The sequence below is a fragment of the Suricata suricatta genome, chromosome 8 (genome assembly GCF_006229205.1).
Source record: "Suricata suricatta isolate VVHF042 chromosome 8, meerkat_22Aug2017_6uvM2_HiC, whole genome shotgun sequence".
Lineage (NCBI taxonomy): Eukaryota > Metazoa > Chordata > Mammalia > Carnivora > Herpestidae > Suricata > Suricata suricatta.
Window position 1 is genome coordinate 124,608,630 of NC_043707.1, and position 17,532 is coordinate 124,626,161.

At 56.1% G+C, this 17,532-nt stretch overlaps 3 protein-coding genes across 3 annotated transcripts; 1 reads left to right on the top strand and 2 right to left on the bottom strand.

Moving 5' to 3' along the window:
• Positions 1-227: 227 nt before the first annotated feature.
• Positions 228-4,786, top strand: GALE (UDP-galactose-4-epimerase). The gene is made up of 11 exons (XM_029946442.1): positions 228-320; positions 1,954-2,079; positions 2,274-2,389; positions 2,471-2,584; positions 2,847-3,023; positions 3,289-3,402; positions 3,499-3,565; positions 3,664-3,749; positions 3,858-3,935; positions 4,191-4,305; positions 4,442-4,786. Exons 2-11 carry the CDS (start codon positions 1,959-1,961, stop codon positions 4,498-4,500), a joined length of 1,047 nt encoding a protein of 348 aa, XP_029802302.1. The 5' UTR covers positions 228-320; positions 1,954-1,958; the 3' UTR covers positions 4,501-4,786.
• A 52-nt stretch (positions 4,787-4,838) lies between these two features.
• LYPLA2 (lysophospholipase 2) lies at positions 4,839-9,283 on the bottom strand. The gene is made up of 10 exons (XM_029946445.1): positions 9,175-9,283; positions 7,624-7,727; positions 7,330-7,361; positions 7,137-7,202; positions 6,619-6,666; positions 6,448-6,518; positions 6,237-6,310; positions 6,058-6,159; positions 5,781-5,954; positions 4,839-5,701 (listed from the first exon to the last, which is right to left on the bottom strand). The coding sequence occupies exons 2-10, from the start codon at positions 7,699-7,701 to the stop codon at positions 5,651-5,653; spliced, it is 696 nt and encodes a 231-aa protein (XP_029802305.1). The 5' UTR covers positions 7,702-7,727; positions 9,175-9,283; the 3' UTR covers positions 4,839-5,650.
• A 2,100-nt stretch (positions 9,284-11,383) lies between these two features.
• PITHD1 (PITH domain containing 1) lies at positions 11,384-17,532 on the bottom strand (the record flags this gene model as incomplete). The annotated part of the gene is made up of 6 exons (XM_029945875.1): positions 11,384-12,314; positions 12,828-12,936; positions 13,626-13,730; positions 16,205-16,282; positions 16,648-16,691; positions 17,374-17,532. Coding segments are annotated over 6 exons (597 nt in total), but the record flags the coding sequence as incomplete, so codon positions are not given.

Here is a 17,532-nt window from a genome sequence, read left to right on the forward strand (position 1 = left end):
CGGAAGAAGAGGCGGGGCACGTGCTGAGAGACTGGACCCGGGGCTCCCGCTGCGGGCACCCGGGGCACTCTGCCGCCCGGGACCCGACTCCCGGAGCCAAGCCGCGCCTCCCCAATGCCTTCCGGCACCGGAGCGCGCCGCGCAGGCGCCTAGAAGCCGCGGCGCCCGGTAGTGCACGCTCCCCGGTGACACGTTTCCTTGGGGGCGTGGAGGGGGCGTGGCCAGGCGGGCCTTCTGCTCTTAAAGGGACCCGGGCGCGGGGCGCGGAGCTCGGGAGGCGGTGCCGCAGGAAGCAGCTCAGGGCGCCAGGTTCCGAACAGGTTCGAGAGGCGAATTGGGGGCCTAGCGGGCTCGCGAGGGGCCGGGTGGTCTGCGGGGAGCGAGGGAGGGTTTCAGGGGTCCGGCTGCCTCCCGGGCGGAGTCCCGCTAGGGCGGGCCCGTGCCGCTCCCAGCTCCCGCTGCCTTGGCCGGGGCGCCCCGGCTTCATTCATTCCCGACACCGGGACTCCGAGCTCGGTCCCCTCAGAGCCACGGCCCACAACCCAGCACGGCGTCCACCGCCTCCTCCCCTCCATTTTGCAGACTGGGAAAACCGAGAAGGCGATAGCCGACCGAGGTCACTCCGTCGGTCCGGGGCGAGTTCGACCTCCCCACACTCTTCCTGCGACCCGGGGCCCCTCCGCGACCACTTGTCGGGCTTCCGCTAGGCGGGGTGGGGTCCGGGGGCGGTCTCGGCGTCAGGAGCAGAGTCCAGCGGGAAGCCATGGGGGCAAGGGTGAAGTGCTTGGCGGGAGGTTGGCTGGCTGCAAACTTGGACATCCGGAATCTAACGCCGTTTTCGTAGCTGTGTGTCCTCAGGCAAATCACTTGACCTCTCTGACCTTAGCATTCTCGGTAGAGTGCCAGCAGTAACACTTGCCTCTTCAGGATGTTGGGGCGAATACAGGAAAGTAATGCAGAAGTGCTCGGTACAAAGCCTGGCACTCAGCAGGCGCTCAGTCAAGTGGGTGGGAGTGGATAAGCCCAGAGGGGGACTGAGGCAGCCAAAAGGAAGGCGGCTGCGGGCCAGGCCACACCGAATAAAAGACCTCAGTGTCTGGGGCTTCCTACCCACGCCCTCTCTCTGCCCACAGAGTTTGTTAAAGGCGGAGATGCACACCTGGCAGTGGAGACGGGACCAGGGCCACGTCTACAGTGCCCCACTCAGTGCCGCCTAAAGTTGGGTGGGATTCTGAGTTCCAAGAGGGCAGTGACCCAGCTGGCCCTGGCGTGCACTGGTAGAGGCTGAGCCAGCCTGACTGACCTGGGGCAGGGTGGAGTGGGGCAGGGCCCACTCCAGGACCTGGTGCTGCAGCCTGAGTTGGGCTCAGTGGGCCTGGCAAAGGACCCCACCCTGTGGCCGTTTGGTATATTTCCTGCTTCCTCCCAGCTGACCTTCGAGGGAGAGGGAGTCAGGGGAGCTGCCTAGAGCAGGTGTTCATCACTGGGCCACCTTACACCTTGATGGCAGAGGGACTGGGACGGCCTGAATTTGAGCAGACAGAACCTCCTCCTGGGCTCTTGGGAGTCCGGGTGCTGCTGGCCGTGGGTCCTTCGGGCCAGGACTGTCTAGTCCCCAGACACCTCACAGGCCTTAGGTTTCATCTCATTCACAGGTGACTCAAGACCAGAAATTGTGGTGCCAGTGCATCAGTCTCCCCACCTGTGCCACAGGGAAGGCCTTTCAGGTCACTCACGGAAGCCTCACGCTATGGCATCATGTTTGTAGTTATAAGCTCCATCTTCTAAAGAGGGAAACTGAGGCTGAGAGGATGAGTGATTTCCAAGGCCTAAGGCCAGAAAAGGATGATGTCCAAACTTGGATGAGGGCTAATTCCAGAGCCACCTTATTAAGTAGGACAAGGCCCCTGAGTGGGACGTCTCAGCCACCTCTGACACTGTGTTCTGGGCCAGGCGCGATGGCAGAGAAGGTGCTGGTGACAGGCGGCGCTGGCTACATCGGCAGCCACACGGTGCTGGAACTGCTGGAGGCCGGCTATTTGCCCGTGGTCATTGACAACTTCCATAATGCCATCCGTGGTGAGCACAGGGGTGGGGGACAAGGGCTTCGGGCGGGGAAGGAAGGAGAACCTTGTGTTCCACCTCTACCTACCTGCCTGTCTGCTTGCCTGCACGCGCACACACACACACACACACACACACACACACACACACACACACGCTAGTCCCTTGGGAACATATTCTCCTTTGATGGTCTCCACGTGTCCAACCAGGCGGGGGCTCCATGCCTGAGAGCCTGCAGCGGGTTCAGGAGCTGACAGGCCGCTCTCTGGAGTTTGAGGAGATGGACATCTTGGACCAGGCAGCCTTACAGCGTCTCTTCAAGAAGGTGGGTACTTGGCAGGCAGGCGGGGGCCCTGCCAAAGGCCAGAGCCTGTAAAGCGCTCTGACTGTGGCTTTGCACCTGCAGCATAACTTTATGGCAGTCATCCACTTTGCGGGCCTCAAGGCTGTGGGAGAGTCCGTGCAGAAGCCTCTGGATTATTACAGAGTTAACCTGACCGGAACCATCCAGCTTCTGGAGGTGAGACGTGGGGCGGGGACACAGACAGGGGGAGGCCCCAGCCAGGCAGGCCGTGCCAGACACAGGTGAGGCCCTGAAGGGCCGAGGCAGGCAGAGCCCAAGCTGTACCATCTTGGACACGAGTCTCTTTTTAGCTCTCTGCCTCAGTCTCCCCATCTGTAAATGGGAGTGCCCACACCTCAGTCCTCTCACCTGTGAAGGAGTAGGACGGCGGGAATAAGGTGTGAGGCAGGGGCCCCTGACGCCTCCCCTCCGTGACCAGATCATGAGGGCCCATGGGGTGAAGAACCTGGTGTTCAGCAGCTCGGCTACCGTGTACGGGAACCCCCAGTACCTGCCCCTGGATGAGGCCCACCCCACGGGTGGCTGTACCAACCCCTATGGCAAGTCCAAGTTCTTCATCGAGGAGATGATCCGGGACGTGTGCCGGGCAGACAAGGTGAGGGCTCCCCCTTCTCCCCCCCACACTTGCCCTAGCCCTGGCTCCACTCACGGACTCAAGGTCTCCCGTGAACACCTACAGCGAGAACTCGGGAAGCTGCAGTGATTAACCCAAAGTCACAGCACTGAGGGGGGCACCTGACCCCCTGCTACTTTCCAGGGATAGAGACTAGGCATGGGGGAGCGGGTGGGCAGGTCAAGAGCTCGAGATTCGGCCGGGGCACAGCCTGCACCTCCCTCCCCATCTGAGTGCTGTCGCACAGGCCTGGAACGCAGTGCTGCTGCGATACTTCAACCCCATAGGCGCCCATGCCTCGGGCTGCATCGGTGAGGACCCCCAGGGCATCCCCAACAACCTCATGCCCTATGTCTCCCAGGTAAGGGAGAAAGGGAAGGTCAGGGGGTGGCCCTGGGATTGAAGGGTACAACTGGTGCCAAAGGCCTGGAAAGAGCTGACCTGACCTTCACCCCAGGTGGCAATTGGGCGACGGGAGGCCTTGAATGTCTTTGGCAATGACTATGACACAGAGGATGGCACAGGTGAGCCCAGGACCAGGAGGACCCAGGAGTGGGAGCCAGGGCGAGGAGGTCAGCCAGAGGCGGTACTGAACCCCCACACCCAACCACCTCCTCGGCAGGTGTCCGGGATTACATCCATGTCGTGGATCTGGCCAAGGGCCACATCGCGGCCTTGAGGAAGCTGAAGGAGCAGTGTGGCTGTCGGGTAGGGAAAGAAGGGAGAAGCGAGTTTGGTGAGGGACATGGAGGGACATGGGGGTCCATGGGGGTGGCTAGATCAGCTCCCTCCACACCCGCTTTCCTCCCCGGTTAGATCTATAACCTGGGCACAGGCACAGGCTACTCGGTGCTACAGATGGTCCGGGCCATGGAAAAGGCTTCTGGGCAGAAGGTAAGCCAGCTGTCCACCCAGTGCCTGCCCCCACCCCACCACTGCCCCAAACTTAGCAATGACCTGGGCCCCTCCACCCCCACCCCCTTCACAGTGACCTGGGCCCCTCCCACGAGCCTCCCTGATGGGCGTCCCCGTGCTGCCTGGCTCCTCTGCCTGCCTTCATGCTGGGCACCTGCACCTGCGTCTCCGAGCCTGGGCGGCAGCTGGGTGGCAAAGGCCGGGGCCGGCTCAGCTAAGCCCCCTCTCTTGCAGATCCCTTACAAGGTGGTGGCACGGCGGGAAGGGGACGTGGCTGCCTGTTATGCCGACCCCAGCCTGGCCCTCAAGGAGCTGGGCTGGACAGCATCCTTAGGGCTGGACAGGATGTGTGAGTTTTGGCCCTGACCCCTGACCCGAGAGGGAGTTAGGGGCTAGGAAGGGGCTGACTGGGTCTGGGCATGCCCACCTAGTGGGGGGCCCTGCATTCCAATGTGGACCAGGCCGTCCCCATCCCCCCACCACAGGTGAGGATCTGTGGCGCTGGCAGAAGCAGAATCCTTCAGGCTTTGGCGTGCAGGCCTGAGACCCTCCCCCGCCTCGCACCGGTGAAGGAAGAAGCCCTGCTTGTTCTCGGCCTCCCCTACCTCAGACCCCATATGGGCCTGCTCCGCCCACCAGGCAGGGTGCCAAGGGTGCTACTGACCAGGAGTTGGGGGGGGTGTCTCTCTTTTTTTTTCCTTGAACCCGTCAGGACCACCAGAAGCAAGTGGGTGAACGAGGGCCCTGACACAGTCACTAATTTATACTCTGCTCAGAGAGAGTTCCAGAGATTTCCAGAGTATTTAAAATAAAAGTTTTCTAACACTGGGGCAGATGCTTGCACACGCTCGCTCTCTACCCCTTGGACAGAATCATCCAGCCTGAGAGGTGAAGCAATTTAATTTTATCGGAATCCAGGACACAACAAGAAAAACACCCAAAACCACATGGAGACAGAAGACGAGACACAACTCCCCACCTCTCCCCGGCCCTAGAGTGGGGACAACGTGGGAGTGGGACAGCTGGGGGAGACCTTGAGCCTCAGTCCAGCCCTGCAGGCTCCAGGCCTACGGACAGGGAACAGGGCAGGGGCGGGGGGGGCCAAGGCCCAGCCCCCACGTTTTGGGGGGGGCTAAGGGAAGGCCCCCCCCAAAGGACTCTGCCCCCTCACCAACACCCCTGCCCAGGGGCAGGCAGCCCACAGCAGCATGGGGGCCGGGCCACGGACACATTCATGATTGAGAAGCAGCTGGAGGGAAGGAGGAGAGACACACGATTATCTGGGCAGAATCACTTGGGGGTGGAGTGGTAGGTGGGGCCTGGGAGGGCCCCATGGGCCAAACCCTGAGGTCACAGGAGGGGGCCCAAAGCGGGGCTAGTGAGTGAGGTCCTGAGTGAGTGGGTCAGCGGCTGGGCCCCTTTCTCCCGCTGCCTACAGCCCCTCCAATACTGTTGCCAGGGGGGCCCACCTCCAGGGGAATGGGAGAGGAGGGCGGCCCACCCCCTGCTGCAGACAGCCAGGTGGCTGAGGCCAGAAAGGGAGGCCTGGGCCAGCCTGCCCCAGAGGCCTATGGGAAGAGGACAGGTCAGGGATGGTGGGGACAGGGGCTCGACCGGCTCAGATCCCAGATGGTGCTGCGCGTGCTGGGTCCCCCAGGAGCTGGGGGGCCTGCGCTGGGGGCCAGCGACTCCGGTTAGACAGGAGGCAGCAGCTTCTCAAGAAACTCCTTGACAGCCGCCATCTCCTAGGGGTGAGGAGGGACTGTGAGAGCTCCCTGCTGGAGGGAGGAGGGGGGCACGGGAGGTGGTTCCCCCATCACTGACCTGAGGGCAGGAGCTGTGCATGACACCTGGGTAAGTCTTGAACTGGACCCTGGCGGGCGTGACAACGGACCGGAGCTTCTCAGCCGTCAGGGCCCCAAACCGCACTGGGACCATGGGGTCCAGCTCCCCGTGGCACTGAAGGATGGCCAGGTCCTTGGCGCTGCCATTGGCTGCCTGTGGGCCAGACAGGGCTCCGAGGGCAAAGCCAGTGCTTGGGCACAATCCCCAGGCCACGAGGAGACCCCGGGGGAAGGAGGGGACCTCTGGAGACACTCACCTGGGGGAAGGCCCGATGCAGAGGCAGCCAGCAGCTCAATGCCACAATGCCAGCCAGAGGGTGGGGACAGGTAAGGGCCGTATAGAGGGACAGGGCCCCACCCTGGAGGGAGGAGAGAACGAGGGGTCATGAAGGCACAGCTCTGCTGCCACCCCCCCACCCCCTCCCTCTCCCCTCACCTGTGAAAAGCCTCCCAGGACGATTCGATTGGCAGGGATCCCATTCTTCATCTCGTGCTCAATCAAGGCCTTGACTGGGGGGAGGGGGCATGACTGGGTGGGGGCACAGCTGCTGGGGGGCCCAGGGAAGGGAGCCAGATGCTGCCCAACGCTCTCCTGGGGGGGCTGGCGGGGGAGGAGGGGGGGTACTGAGGAGGGACTGGGGCCTTACTGTTCTCTGCTGCCTTCTTGATGCCAGCCTCATCCTCTGGGGCATCTGGACTGAGCCCCATCAGGTCAAACCTAAGGGAGGAGCGGTGTTGGCAGCTGCTGGAAGACCCAGGCCAGCCCCCCCCCGGCCCCCCCGCAGCTCTCAGCAGCCATCCCTGCCCCTGCCACTCACCAGGAGGGCATCACCATCTTCATGTTGAGTGTCACGGGGATCCGGGGTCTAGGGAGGGGCAGGAAGAAGGGCCATCATGCTCAGAAGGGGCGAGGGAGCCTCAGCAGAGAGCCAGGAGGGGGCAGAGTAGTCCCTAGGGGCCCCTCCCAGCAGGCAAGGCCTGTGTTTAAGGTGTTGCCAGGCAACCTGCCACGTGGGGCTGGAGGCTGTGGTTGGGGCATCAGCAGACAAGCAGAGCCCAACACAGCGGGTGACGGGGTTCCGGCTCGGTGGGTGAGTACATGGGGAAGGGGCATGGGAGGTCCCTGGGTCCAGGAGGCCTTAGGGCTGGGGGGCTGGGGCTGTGGGCTCCGCTGGAGTGAAGGCTGAAAACGGCACTTCCCGCCACCCTGGGTGCAGGCCGCGGGATGCAGCTGGCAGGAGAGAACAGGCCTGGGACCACAGAACATCCTACCCCCCCCCCCCCCGCCCCAGCTTATCCCCATCCTCAGCCCCTCCCTTGCTGGGGTGACACTCACGCATGGGGACAGATGTACTTGACGTGAGGGAGCCGGATGGTGGAGAGGGCGTCAGCCCAGCTGTGCCTGTAGGAAGGAAGGGAAAAAAGGCACCGATGTGGGGAGGGAGAAAGGAGGGCGCGGGCCTCTCTAATCCTGCCCGCTGGGCCCTTCCCCGCCTTCCCAGTGAACACCCCCTCTCCAGCTCACTTACCCTGTGTCTCCGAGTCCATGTAAAAAAATAACCTAGAAGAGGGCGAGACGTGGGGATGTGGAAAGAGGGCAGTCACCACCCTGCTCTCATTCCCCCTCTGTCCTCCAACTTCTGACCCCCTTCTCACCCCCAAGGACCTAGGAGGAGGTACAGTAGCAGCCAAAAGGGAATTAACGCGCTGCCTCCGGGCTTCAGGCTTCTCAACACTGCACCTTCGTTTCTCCTACACCCCCTCCGGCCAGTTACCCGGCGGCAGCTGGCCTGGGGGCTGCTGAGGGCAGGAGGGGACCTTACCGCAGCCGTTTCCCGCTCAGCTCCAGACACAGTGGCAGCATCGGTGAGCAGGGGCACAGACATGGTGTTACCGCACATACACTGCAGGGCTCCACGGCTGGGGCCTGGGCAAATTCGGGGGGAGTGGTCAAGAGCTCGAGCAGGCAGGGGACAGACTCCTGACACAGGGCAGGAGCCTCAAACCCTGGGCCCACTCAGGCCGTCAACCCCCCAGAGCACCCGGGTTCTGCCCTGGCCACAAAGAAAAGCAGGCAAGAAGTCCCAGGCCAGAGGTGGCAGGAAGTTTGCCTCTGAGATTGCAGGGCTGAAAAGCAGAGACAGCGACCCTAGTGTCCCCGGTTCTGGCCCACCCCCTAGCCTCAGCTTGCTGAAGAGGGGAGGGGGAAGGAGTAGGGCTTAGGAACAGTGGGGGAAGGGAAGCCAGGGCACCCCCAGCTGTCGACCCCCCCCAACTGCCTCCTCCCTGCTCTCCAAACATCAAGAGCCCCTGGTCCCCTCCTCCCCAACTCCCAGCCCTCCTGGGAAAGGAAGGGGGGAAAATGCCAGAAAAATATGCTTTCGGCCCCTACCCCCAACCGCCCCACACATTTTCTCCAACCTCTCTCCCATCCAGCCCCCACCCAGCCTTCACAAGCAGTTTCTGGCTCAGCCATTCCCAGAGCCCCAGGGAGCTGCCCTTGTCTCCAGAAGGCCCACGAACCCATGTTCCACCAGCCGTACCCGGCGCCCCACACCCCGCTGAATGCAGCTACCTGCTGCTGCTACTGCTCTCGGAATCCAACCCGGTCCCCCAGTCTGGCGTGCTCTGGGACTCCCGAACACAAAAGAATGGGAGGCTGGCTGGCTCCTCCCCATCCTTAGCGTCCTCCAAAGTCCCCAGAAGCTTGTGCAACCTGTCCCTAAGCCCCTACCCTTCCCAGCGGCGCCCACCCTCCCCGCTGGCTTCAACCTTCCGTCTCTGACCCTGAGTGCGCCTCTCCACGTGAGATCCCTCACCTCTGACCCTGGGGTCCCTCTTCCCACACGGGGATGCACTTTTCGCCCTAAGCTGGGATTCCCTTCCTTCCTCACTGGGAGACTTCCACCCCTCGCCCCAGGGTCCCCCCTCTCAAAGTTAATGCCCTACCTGCTGACCAGGGAAGGGAGCTCCTCACAGTTAACAACTTCCACTCTAAGCCAGGGTCTCCCACTCCCTACACCGGGAATGTCTGTTCTGACCGAGGATCGCCCCCTTCCCGCAGTGACATTTTCTACCCTGACCCAGGACGCTCTCTTGTCCACAAAGGATTGTTCTACTTTTGACCCTGTGGAGCCCCCGCCCCACAATGAGATCTTCCACTTCCGACCCTAAGTCCCTCCCGTCAGAACCGGGCCGCCTTCTTGCCCCTCTCTAGCCCCAAAGTCCCCAGGACTAGCTAGCGCCTCTTCGCACCTCACTCCCCACCCCCATCCCTCACAACTGCGGTCCCCTCCCCACTCTCCGGGACCCCCGCGATGGTCCGATCTGCCCCCAGTACCCTCCCTCCGCCGGCTGGCCCCGGACGAGGGTACCTCCACTCCCTGGGGGGTTTCGAGACCTCTCGGGCGATTCTCCTCTTTCTCCTGCACAGACACACTCTCTTCCCCCTCGGCCGCCCCCGCCGGAACTTCCGTTCGAGTCCCGGGAACCCAGCCATCGCGCTGCCGGAAGTAGCCTGGCCAGCGGTACGGAACCCGGAAGTGGGCGTCGGCGATCCGCCAGATAGGAGCTGCCATGTTGGATACGGTGGGGCCACTCCCCGTAAGGAAGGCACGGAGTCACCTGCAGAATCTAGACGGCGCGTAGGGAATTCCCGCTTGCTGCCAGCACCCGTGCGCCTCCTGGAGGAAAGCCCTCCGGAAGGGGAGGCACGCGTCTCCTTGCATAGTTTCCCATCTTCCCGTCTACGTGCGTGGCACTTCGCTGTGGGCTCGGATATCCACTACTGGCCTTAATGCCCAGTTTCTGGATGGACTCGTAATCCAGGACGTCCCATACATTGGAGGAATGGAATCATGCACTTAGAGAACATCTAGTCCTCCAGTCTCACTCAGGAGATTGGAACTCACGCCCGGGGCGGGGAAGGAAACGGCAACCTCAGGACACCACCTTACTGCTGCCTCCCGGCACCTGCTTCATGAGCTATAAAACTCGGTGATAACCACTACCCTGCCTCCTTCACAGCTTTGCTGTTAGGCTCAAATGAGGCCGTGTGGAAATGCCTTGTACGCTGTAAAATTACAGTGTGAGGGCGTGATGACTAAAAAGGACCCTGGGAAAAAAACACAGGTCACATCAGGACAGCTGGACAGGCACTTGCAGTGCTGTCTTAGCTCTGCCCTCCACAAGCAATGCCACGCAGATGGTGTGCAAGATACCATCAACGAGCCCCAGTTGTTAAGAACAGAAGGGGCTTCATTTTGTCCCCATTTTGCCCCCTGCTGCACTGATAAAGTGGAAATGGGTTCAGGGTCCACAGAAAGGCTGGAAAGGGAGGGAAACTGGGTTGAAGGGCCACATCCCTAAGAGAAAACTTGGGCGTCTGCAAACAGGAAATGAGTGACAGAGGTCCCTCAGCAGCTTAGGCCTCATTTTCCTAGCATAACCTACTGCAAGAACGCCGTCAGCTTGGGAACCCAAAGCACCCTTCCCAGGCTGAGGGGTAGTTTGGTCTTACGTGTTCAATGGGCCACAAAGAGCCTAAAGTACCAGGATTCGGAGCAGGAAATCTTTGGAGTCCAGAGGACTGCAACAAGCAGACCAGATGTCACAGAGAGACAAGTGCACGGAGACCATGTAACTGCCCCCCACAGGAGCCCTGCTAGGGCTGCTTATGGAAGAGTAAGCAATTCCTCCTGCACCCCAGTCACCTGGGGTCTTGGGACACTCCGTCACATTCTTGAACAAATTCTTCAGAGTGAAACTTCAAATTCAGAAGCCCAATCCCAGGGGCCACCTGTGACGAGGCTTTAATTTATGGAATTAATGAAGGGATCGTCTGCTCTAAGATTTCTAACTTTATTCTTCCCCCCTACTCAAAAATAAAGGCTATGTCTTTAAATTTGATCTCCAAAACGGTCCAACCGAAGTAAAGAGGCCATGGCTGAGAAGCAGGTCCCTTAGTGCATCGAGAATTGTGGTTTGTGCTCTGGGTGATTTCAGGATGCGTTTTAGAAATCCTGAGGCTTGACAGAACGGCGGCGGCAGCTCACCGTTGGACCAACGCTTTCAGGAGAATTCTCTCAAGAGGATCAAATTCAACACTACTTCCCATTGTCCACTGTTTCTAATTTCTGGAGAGAATACTGCCCGTCTCAGATCTCACATTAGATATTTAAAATTCTCTCCAGTTGCTGTCTTGACTTCCAAAATTTAAATCTAAAGTCCTGAGTCTGCCATGTGCTGCTCACTCACTCTCCTGGCTCTCCTTTCTTCCGGTGAGTTCCAGAATCTCTTCTCCCTTGTTTTTGTAAATGTCACTCCACAAGTTACTTCCTCTCATGAGAAATGGGACGTCGGTTTGTAACCTCACGTTCCTCTCTACAAAGTGTGGGTGGGTGGGGGTAGGAGTATTTTTAGTCCGCTGTACCTTTCCTGGAGAAATCATCTAGTATTGAATATCACCATGGCACTTATGACCTACCTAGTACAAAATAACAACACAAAATTTCAAAGTCCCATACAGATCCTGTAAAGCAAAAGTTTCATCAGTACTACCAGGAAATCAAGAATATACAAACATGAAGTCTGGCAAAGATTTATTAGGAAGCTTATTAGTTACGGTGAATAAAAAGCCATGAACAAAAAAACTGAGATCTCCAATTTCTGGCACTGCGCTTATGACACTAGTTAGAAGCTAATGACCATTAAGGATGACCCAAGGGGAATCTTACCGAAGTCCCAATCTCATCCAACCCGGGCGGCTCACGAACACAGAAATGATACCCACGCTCTCCCGGACTGCTCACCTAGGCAGCAGGGACAAAGACCTTCCCCTCAAGCTATTAAGCATCGCCAGGACATTCCTGCTCTCCTAGCTTTAACCACGGGACACCAGTACATGACAGACAACTCCAAGCTGGGCAACTTGACAAGAACGCTGACAGGAAGAAGGAGCAAGCAGGGACAAGTATTTCTAGTTGGAGACCGTCCTGATGGCTAATAGAAACACAATGCTGAGGCTTCAGAAAGTTTACTGCAGCCCAGGAAATAGTTTGCATTAAAAAAAAAAAAGTCACACAAAATTCCTGCCACAAAGCAACAAGACACTTGGGACCCCACGGCCACACTGACTGGAGAGGCAGGCATCATCCAATGACTGCCAGATGCTGACCAGTCCCAGACTCAATTTCTAGGCCCTAGAGAACCACGACTGTCCCTCGGCACCCACACACCCCTGCCCGGTGGTGCGGTATCTTCCACAGGCCAGGGCTCTGCAGCAGCCCCCAAAGACAAAGCCTGGCAGAGGCCGTGGCCCCAGCTCTCTCCGGAACCCCATCTCCTTGTTCTCCCCGACAGGATGCTGCACATCTTCACCGACACAGTGCCTCTGTGGGAGCCTTGGGCAGCCTTAGGAAATGAAGTGTGTCTGTGGGGTAACCTGATGGACCCTGTGGTCTGTCGGGTTGGCCGAGGCTTCGTAATTGCAGATGGTCACCTCGTGCCGGCGAAGCTGCAAGAAAAGGGAGAGGCTGGGTCAGCTGGCTGTTTCCCAGACCACATCTTTACTCAGGTTCGTTTCTGGAAGCCATCTCTTCCCCCTTCTGACACATTTATCCTAGGAAGACTGCAAAGACCATTTTCAGTGATTCACCCCCTAACTCAGAAGACCATTCCCCCACTATGCTGGTGCCACCATGAGAAGAGGACCTTGTCTGTCATCTTATCTCTGGCTCCTGAAACAAGAAAGGTCATCAAACATGTCGAATGAAGAAAAGAATCTTAAAGTGAAGAAAATGAATTGATATCAACTGTATCATTTCAAAATATTCCCTTCAAAATACCGAGAGCCCGTCAAAGGAGAGGGACAGTGTAGAGTAACGAAACCAAGAAAAATTATAAGCAGACTGAGAGCAGGCTGAGTCCCCCCTGCTCTCCTTCCTTTCCCGAAAGGGCCCGTGGGGCAGCACACAGCTACATGCACACACGCCACACCCTGGGGGTCACGAGTCCTGCCCCTTCTTACCTCAGTCCACTCTCCTCTCAGGCCAATATACAAGATCTTGGTGGTGTCAGCTCCAAAGTTTTTTGAAATATGAATTGAAAGATGATAGACATTTGAAAAACGAGCAATTCTAGAGAATGAAAGGGGTGGGGAGAGAAAACACAGGTTAGAGCTCAATGAGTATCTCACCACCAGGTCAGAAACAACTCTAGTTCCAACTTGTAAAATCTGGGCAAATGTCAGAGAAAACTCTGGGCTCTTAGGGTCTCATTCTTCCCTTCTGGATAAGCAATGGATTCAGCAGACCCAGCCTGGGAATCTGCCAGATCCTGCCCAAGGCAGTAAGAATAGAAAAATGAGTCAACGCCGCCCTGCTCTCATGGAGCAGGAATGAGAAATGCTGTCCGGCCAAGCAGCGACCCCGCCGCAAGCTCAGTGTTGATCTCCCCGACCTCACCACCAGGAAAGAGAGAGCCAGCGAAGGGCTAAGGTGATCAACTTGGCCTGTTGTAAGCCCACTATGCAGAGAGGACTTCTGAAAACATCTCTCCTAAGACCACGCCAGGAGCTCACTCAGACCTGTCAGCTGCTTACAAGCTGAAGAGGCCTCAGCTTGCACCGCATCTCTGCCAAAAATTGACCGAGCGGAGGATCAAGCTTCCCTCCGCTGTTTTAACTAGTTTCTGCCGCAAAGAAAGCAGGAGATGGGCCAAAATTAAACTGCAAGCTCAGTAAGTGCTAATGCACATGTACGTTCACTGCCAATGAGCGTCTGCTATTCCTCAGAAGCCAGAGAATGGAGACAGGTTCCGTGCTTACTTCGTAGCGTACTCTAATTCTCCGGTGAGATCCCGATTCAGACTAAAGGTCTGATCTGGCTCCCTGTCTGTATCATCAAAGGACATCTGTGGAATGTTTTTGTACCTGAGAAAGGAAAGGGAAGAAAAAAAAAAAATCAAGAAATGTGCATTATCGTACTTTTCAGTTTTTCAAAACTGCCTATTGACTCAACTGCCTTCAGTTCTATCAAAAGAAGATCAAATCTTAGGAATGGCATTTTACTGGCATTTATACACACAAGTATCTTTAAACCAGCAAGAAAAGAGCTGAGAACTGCAACATAAGCCAGAGGCGTCTTTGAGTGGGTTAAGATCACACGAGAAGCAATATACAAAGAGAAGGCTCAGACCAGGTCACGTGCAGCAAATGCATGGAGAAAACCAGCAACTCAGCACATTCAGACCACGCTGAGGAGGTTTAGCAAAACAGCTTACTCACGGGGGAAATACTTCAGCAGAAACACATTGAACACAGTTAAGAGATAAGAGCAGGTCAGTTAACACTGAAGAGTTAATTTAAGTGTTAATCTTTGTGTTCAAAATTACCCTATACATTGAATCATCTTGCAGTTCTTTAAAAACATAGTATCTGGGGGTTTCCATTTTGAAAAAGAGCACAATGGGCTTTGGAAAGTCAAGTAAAATTGCTCAGGAAGAAAAAAATTTCCAAAGAAATATCTAAGAAACAGCTGTCTCCTCTATAACTCTCAGATTCTAAAGGCCTGAGCCACACCCCCACCGTCTCGAGAGTGCTTTATTAACACACCCACATGGATATGAGCGGCAGGAAAATGCATGTGATTTAATAAAGCAAATGTTTGCTTCAAAGTGTTCCTAAGAGTGATGCACAGAGTAATCACAGTGAACATTTATGAGTAGCATTATGAGAGGCAGTGTAGCACTGTAGTTAAAAGCAGGGGCTCTGGAGCCAGACTTCCTAGGCTTAACGCCTGGCTCTGTCACTTACCAGCTGTATAATTTTGGGAAAGTTGTTTAATCTCTCTGTATCTGTCTCCTCATTTATAAACTGTGATAGTTACAGTACATATCCGATACAGTGTTGAGATTAAAGTGAATCAATTCTAAGATACATATACTTAAAAAACTTTCCTATGGGAAATTTCAAGTTATAAGAAGCAGAGAGAAAAATACAATTACTCTATCTCCATTTGTCACTCAGCTTCAATAATGAACATTATGCCTATTTTCTATCACCCCCCTTTTGTTTGTGCTTGATATTTTAAAGCGATCCCAAACATTTCACTTCACTCATACTTTGGTATTTCTAAAAAGTAAAGACTTCTTAAAAAGTCACTGTTGAAAAAGTGGTATCATTTTACAAAAAATACCAATTCCTTGTCATCGAACACCTGGTCTGTGTTCAAGTCCTATTAAGTACCGATTTAACCTTTCCAGATGTGTCCGTGGCATGTCACGGAGGCAATGATTTTTCTGTATTAATGGTGTGTAAGGTAATTACATCAACATCTTAGATTCAATAAAGTGTAATGTATGTAAAGTGCTTAGATGTGATGTCTTACATATTTGTACCTGCTGTCCCCAAACGGGGCATTTGTTAAGTTCCAGACTTATTCTAAGTCCTTTACATGTTATAGATCATTTAATCCTCTCTACAGTCTCACAGGGTTCCTACTATGACTGCTGTCATTTTACATACGAGGGCCCCGAGACAGAGAGAAGGTAAGTAATGGCCCGAGGTCGCGCAGCCAGCAAGTGGTCCAGACAGAATCGGAGCCCACTCTTAACCAGAACGCGACACGGATCTCTAGTTTTCTCGAGCCGATCCATCTCCCCAGTAAACAAGTCTCCAAAAGCATCAACCCGAATATACCGTTTCCTTAAAATGATTAAATATGCGGGTCTGCGTTCATATTCATGTTTCTAACATTCAAAAAGTGTCAATTTCTTAAATTTCTCAGTTAAATGTGTTCAGAGGACATTTTTTAAAGTGAGAAGTTCTTCTGGGGTTTGTTTCTCCAGCACTCAAAAGTTGCGCCCTTCTTTCGGGAGGGCCATGCTGGAACGAGGCAGGCTGACAACCAGGGGGCCCGACAGCCCCGGTGGCCACAGGCTCCTGCAAACTCTGCTCGCTAGAGGGCGTGCACGCTCAGAGGGAGGAATGCTGTGTAAACGAAACACACGCAAAGAGTTTTCACCGGGTGAAAGAACCAGGGTACATCTGGAACCTAACCCCAGTAGAAACTGTAAAGAGCGTTTGCGATCTGCAGCTGGGTTACTAAGGAAACTGCAGACTCATCAACAACTGGCATTTATACGATGCTCTCTGGGCGAATGGCTGGCACAGCAAGGACTTTGAAAAGACACAAGCTGTTGGCCTTAAAGACACTTAATCTAAAAAGGTCGTTAATTTAGGAAGAGAGAAGTGTATCCTGATGCAGAACAAGACCAAGACTTTTAGGAGGGGGAGGACGGATAGTTAACCCAGTAGAAAAGAAAAAGGTATATTATTCTGGAATAAAGCGCTAGCAGAGAAAAGAGAACTCAGGCTTCTTGAAGGCCTAAGCCCTTGCCACTTACAGTCTCATCTCAGAGGGGTGTGAGTCATCGTCCTCTCCCATTATAATGATGCCTTTGAGCTTGACATTGCCTGTAAATCTGACAGAATGCAAAAGAAGCTGTCAATCTGGGTTTGAACTTCTGCTTAGCTGTGTGACCCCGGACAAGACCCTTGCCCTTTCTGGGCTTCTGTTTACTTATGTGGCCGGGTAAGTGTGCCAGAAAATTTCTAGGATCCTGTCTGCCTCGGGCAATCCGCAGTTCTAAGAAATGTACCATGACTTCTCCCTTCTCTCTCAACCAATACATCTTTATATTTCTCCTCCTCACACCCACCACACTGTAACCTCCCCCACCGTTTCTAGAGACAGATGTGTGCTCTGGACACAAGCAGTGAATGAAGCCTGATAGGGAGCCTGGGTACAGCCTATCTAGCCTGAGGCAAACAGCAAGGAGATACTTACGGAATATTAAACAGAAGCTCTTCATCTGCGTCACTTTCAACAAACTGGAGGGGGCGGGGGGGGGGGGAGGAGAAAGCAACAAATATTTGCTGAGAGCCTCCAGTTTTAGGCCTCTTCCACCCAGCTCTACACACACCTGGGAGTTCAATGCAAACAGTCGACCTCCCTCGGCTTTTCAGCACTTACTAACCTGATGCTAACAAGTTAATGGTCTACAGACCACCTCTCAGAGGGTCCTCAAATGGGGAGCCCGCGGACGGGCCTCCAGGCGCCACTAGCCTGAAATTGTGTGCAAAACTGTGCGCCCACGGGGTCCACGGCTTTCGAGGGGCTCTGTGACCCCACCACGGTAAATGCTCTGGACAGGGTACACGCGCCGTCGCCTAGCCTGCCTTCATCAGCTGATGGGATCGGGCAGCCCGTGGGACTAGTCAAACAGGAGGGAAAACGCCCTCACGGCCATCCTCCCGAAAGCCCTGGAAGAGAATGTCGGCTGCGTAAAGCCAAAGCGCTCCTCGCCCCCTCCGGGCCTCAGTTCCTCTACCTGCAAAATGGGGAGACTGGAGGCTGTTTCCCTCCCAAGGGGCGGGCAGGGTGACAGGCACGGGAAAGCGCTTGGCAAGCGGGCTGTCGTTATTTTTAACAGCAGGACTGAGGCCGACAGAGCAGACGGGAGGCCCGAGGCCCCGCGCGGGTCCCGCCCGCCCCAGGCCCCGAGAGGCCCACCTTGGAGCGGTCGGTGCGCTCCTCCCACGGCTTGAAGACGCCGCGGCCGCTGCCCTCGCGACTCTCGTTGAGGCACTGCAGCCGCTCCAGGTCGATGCGCAGGTACAGGCCGTAGGCCAGGCCGCGCTGTTCGGGCGGCTCCTCCCGCTCGGCGGCGCA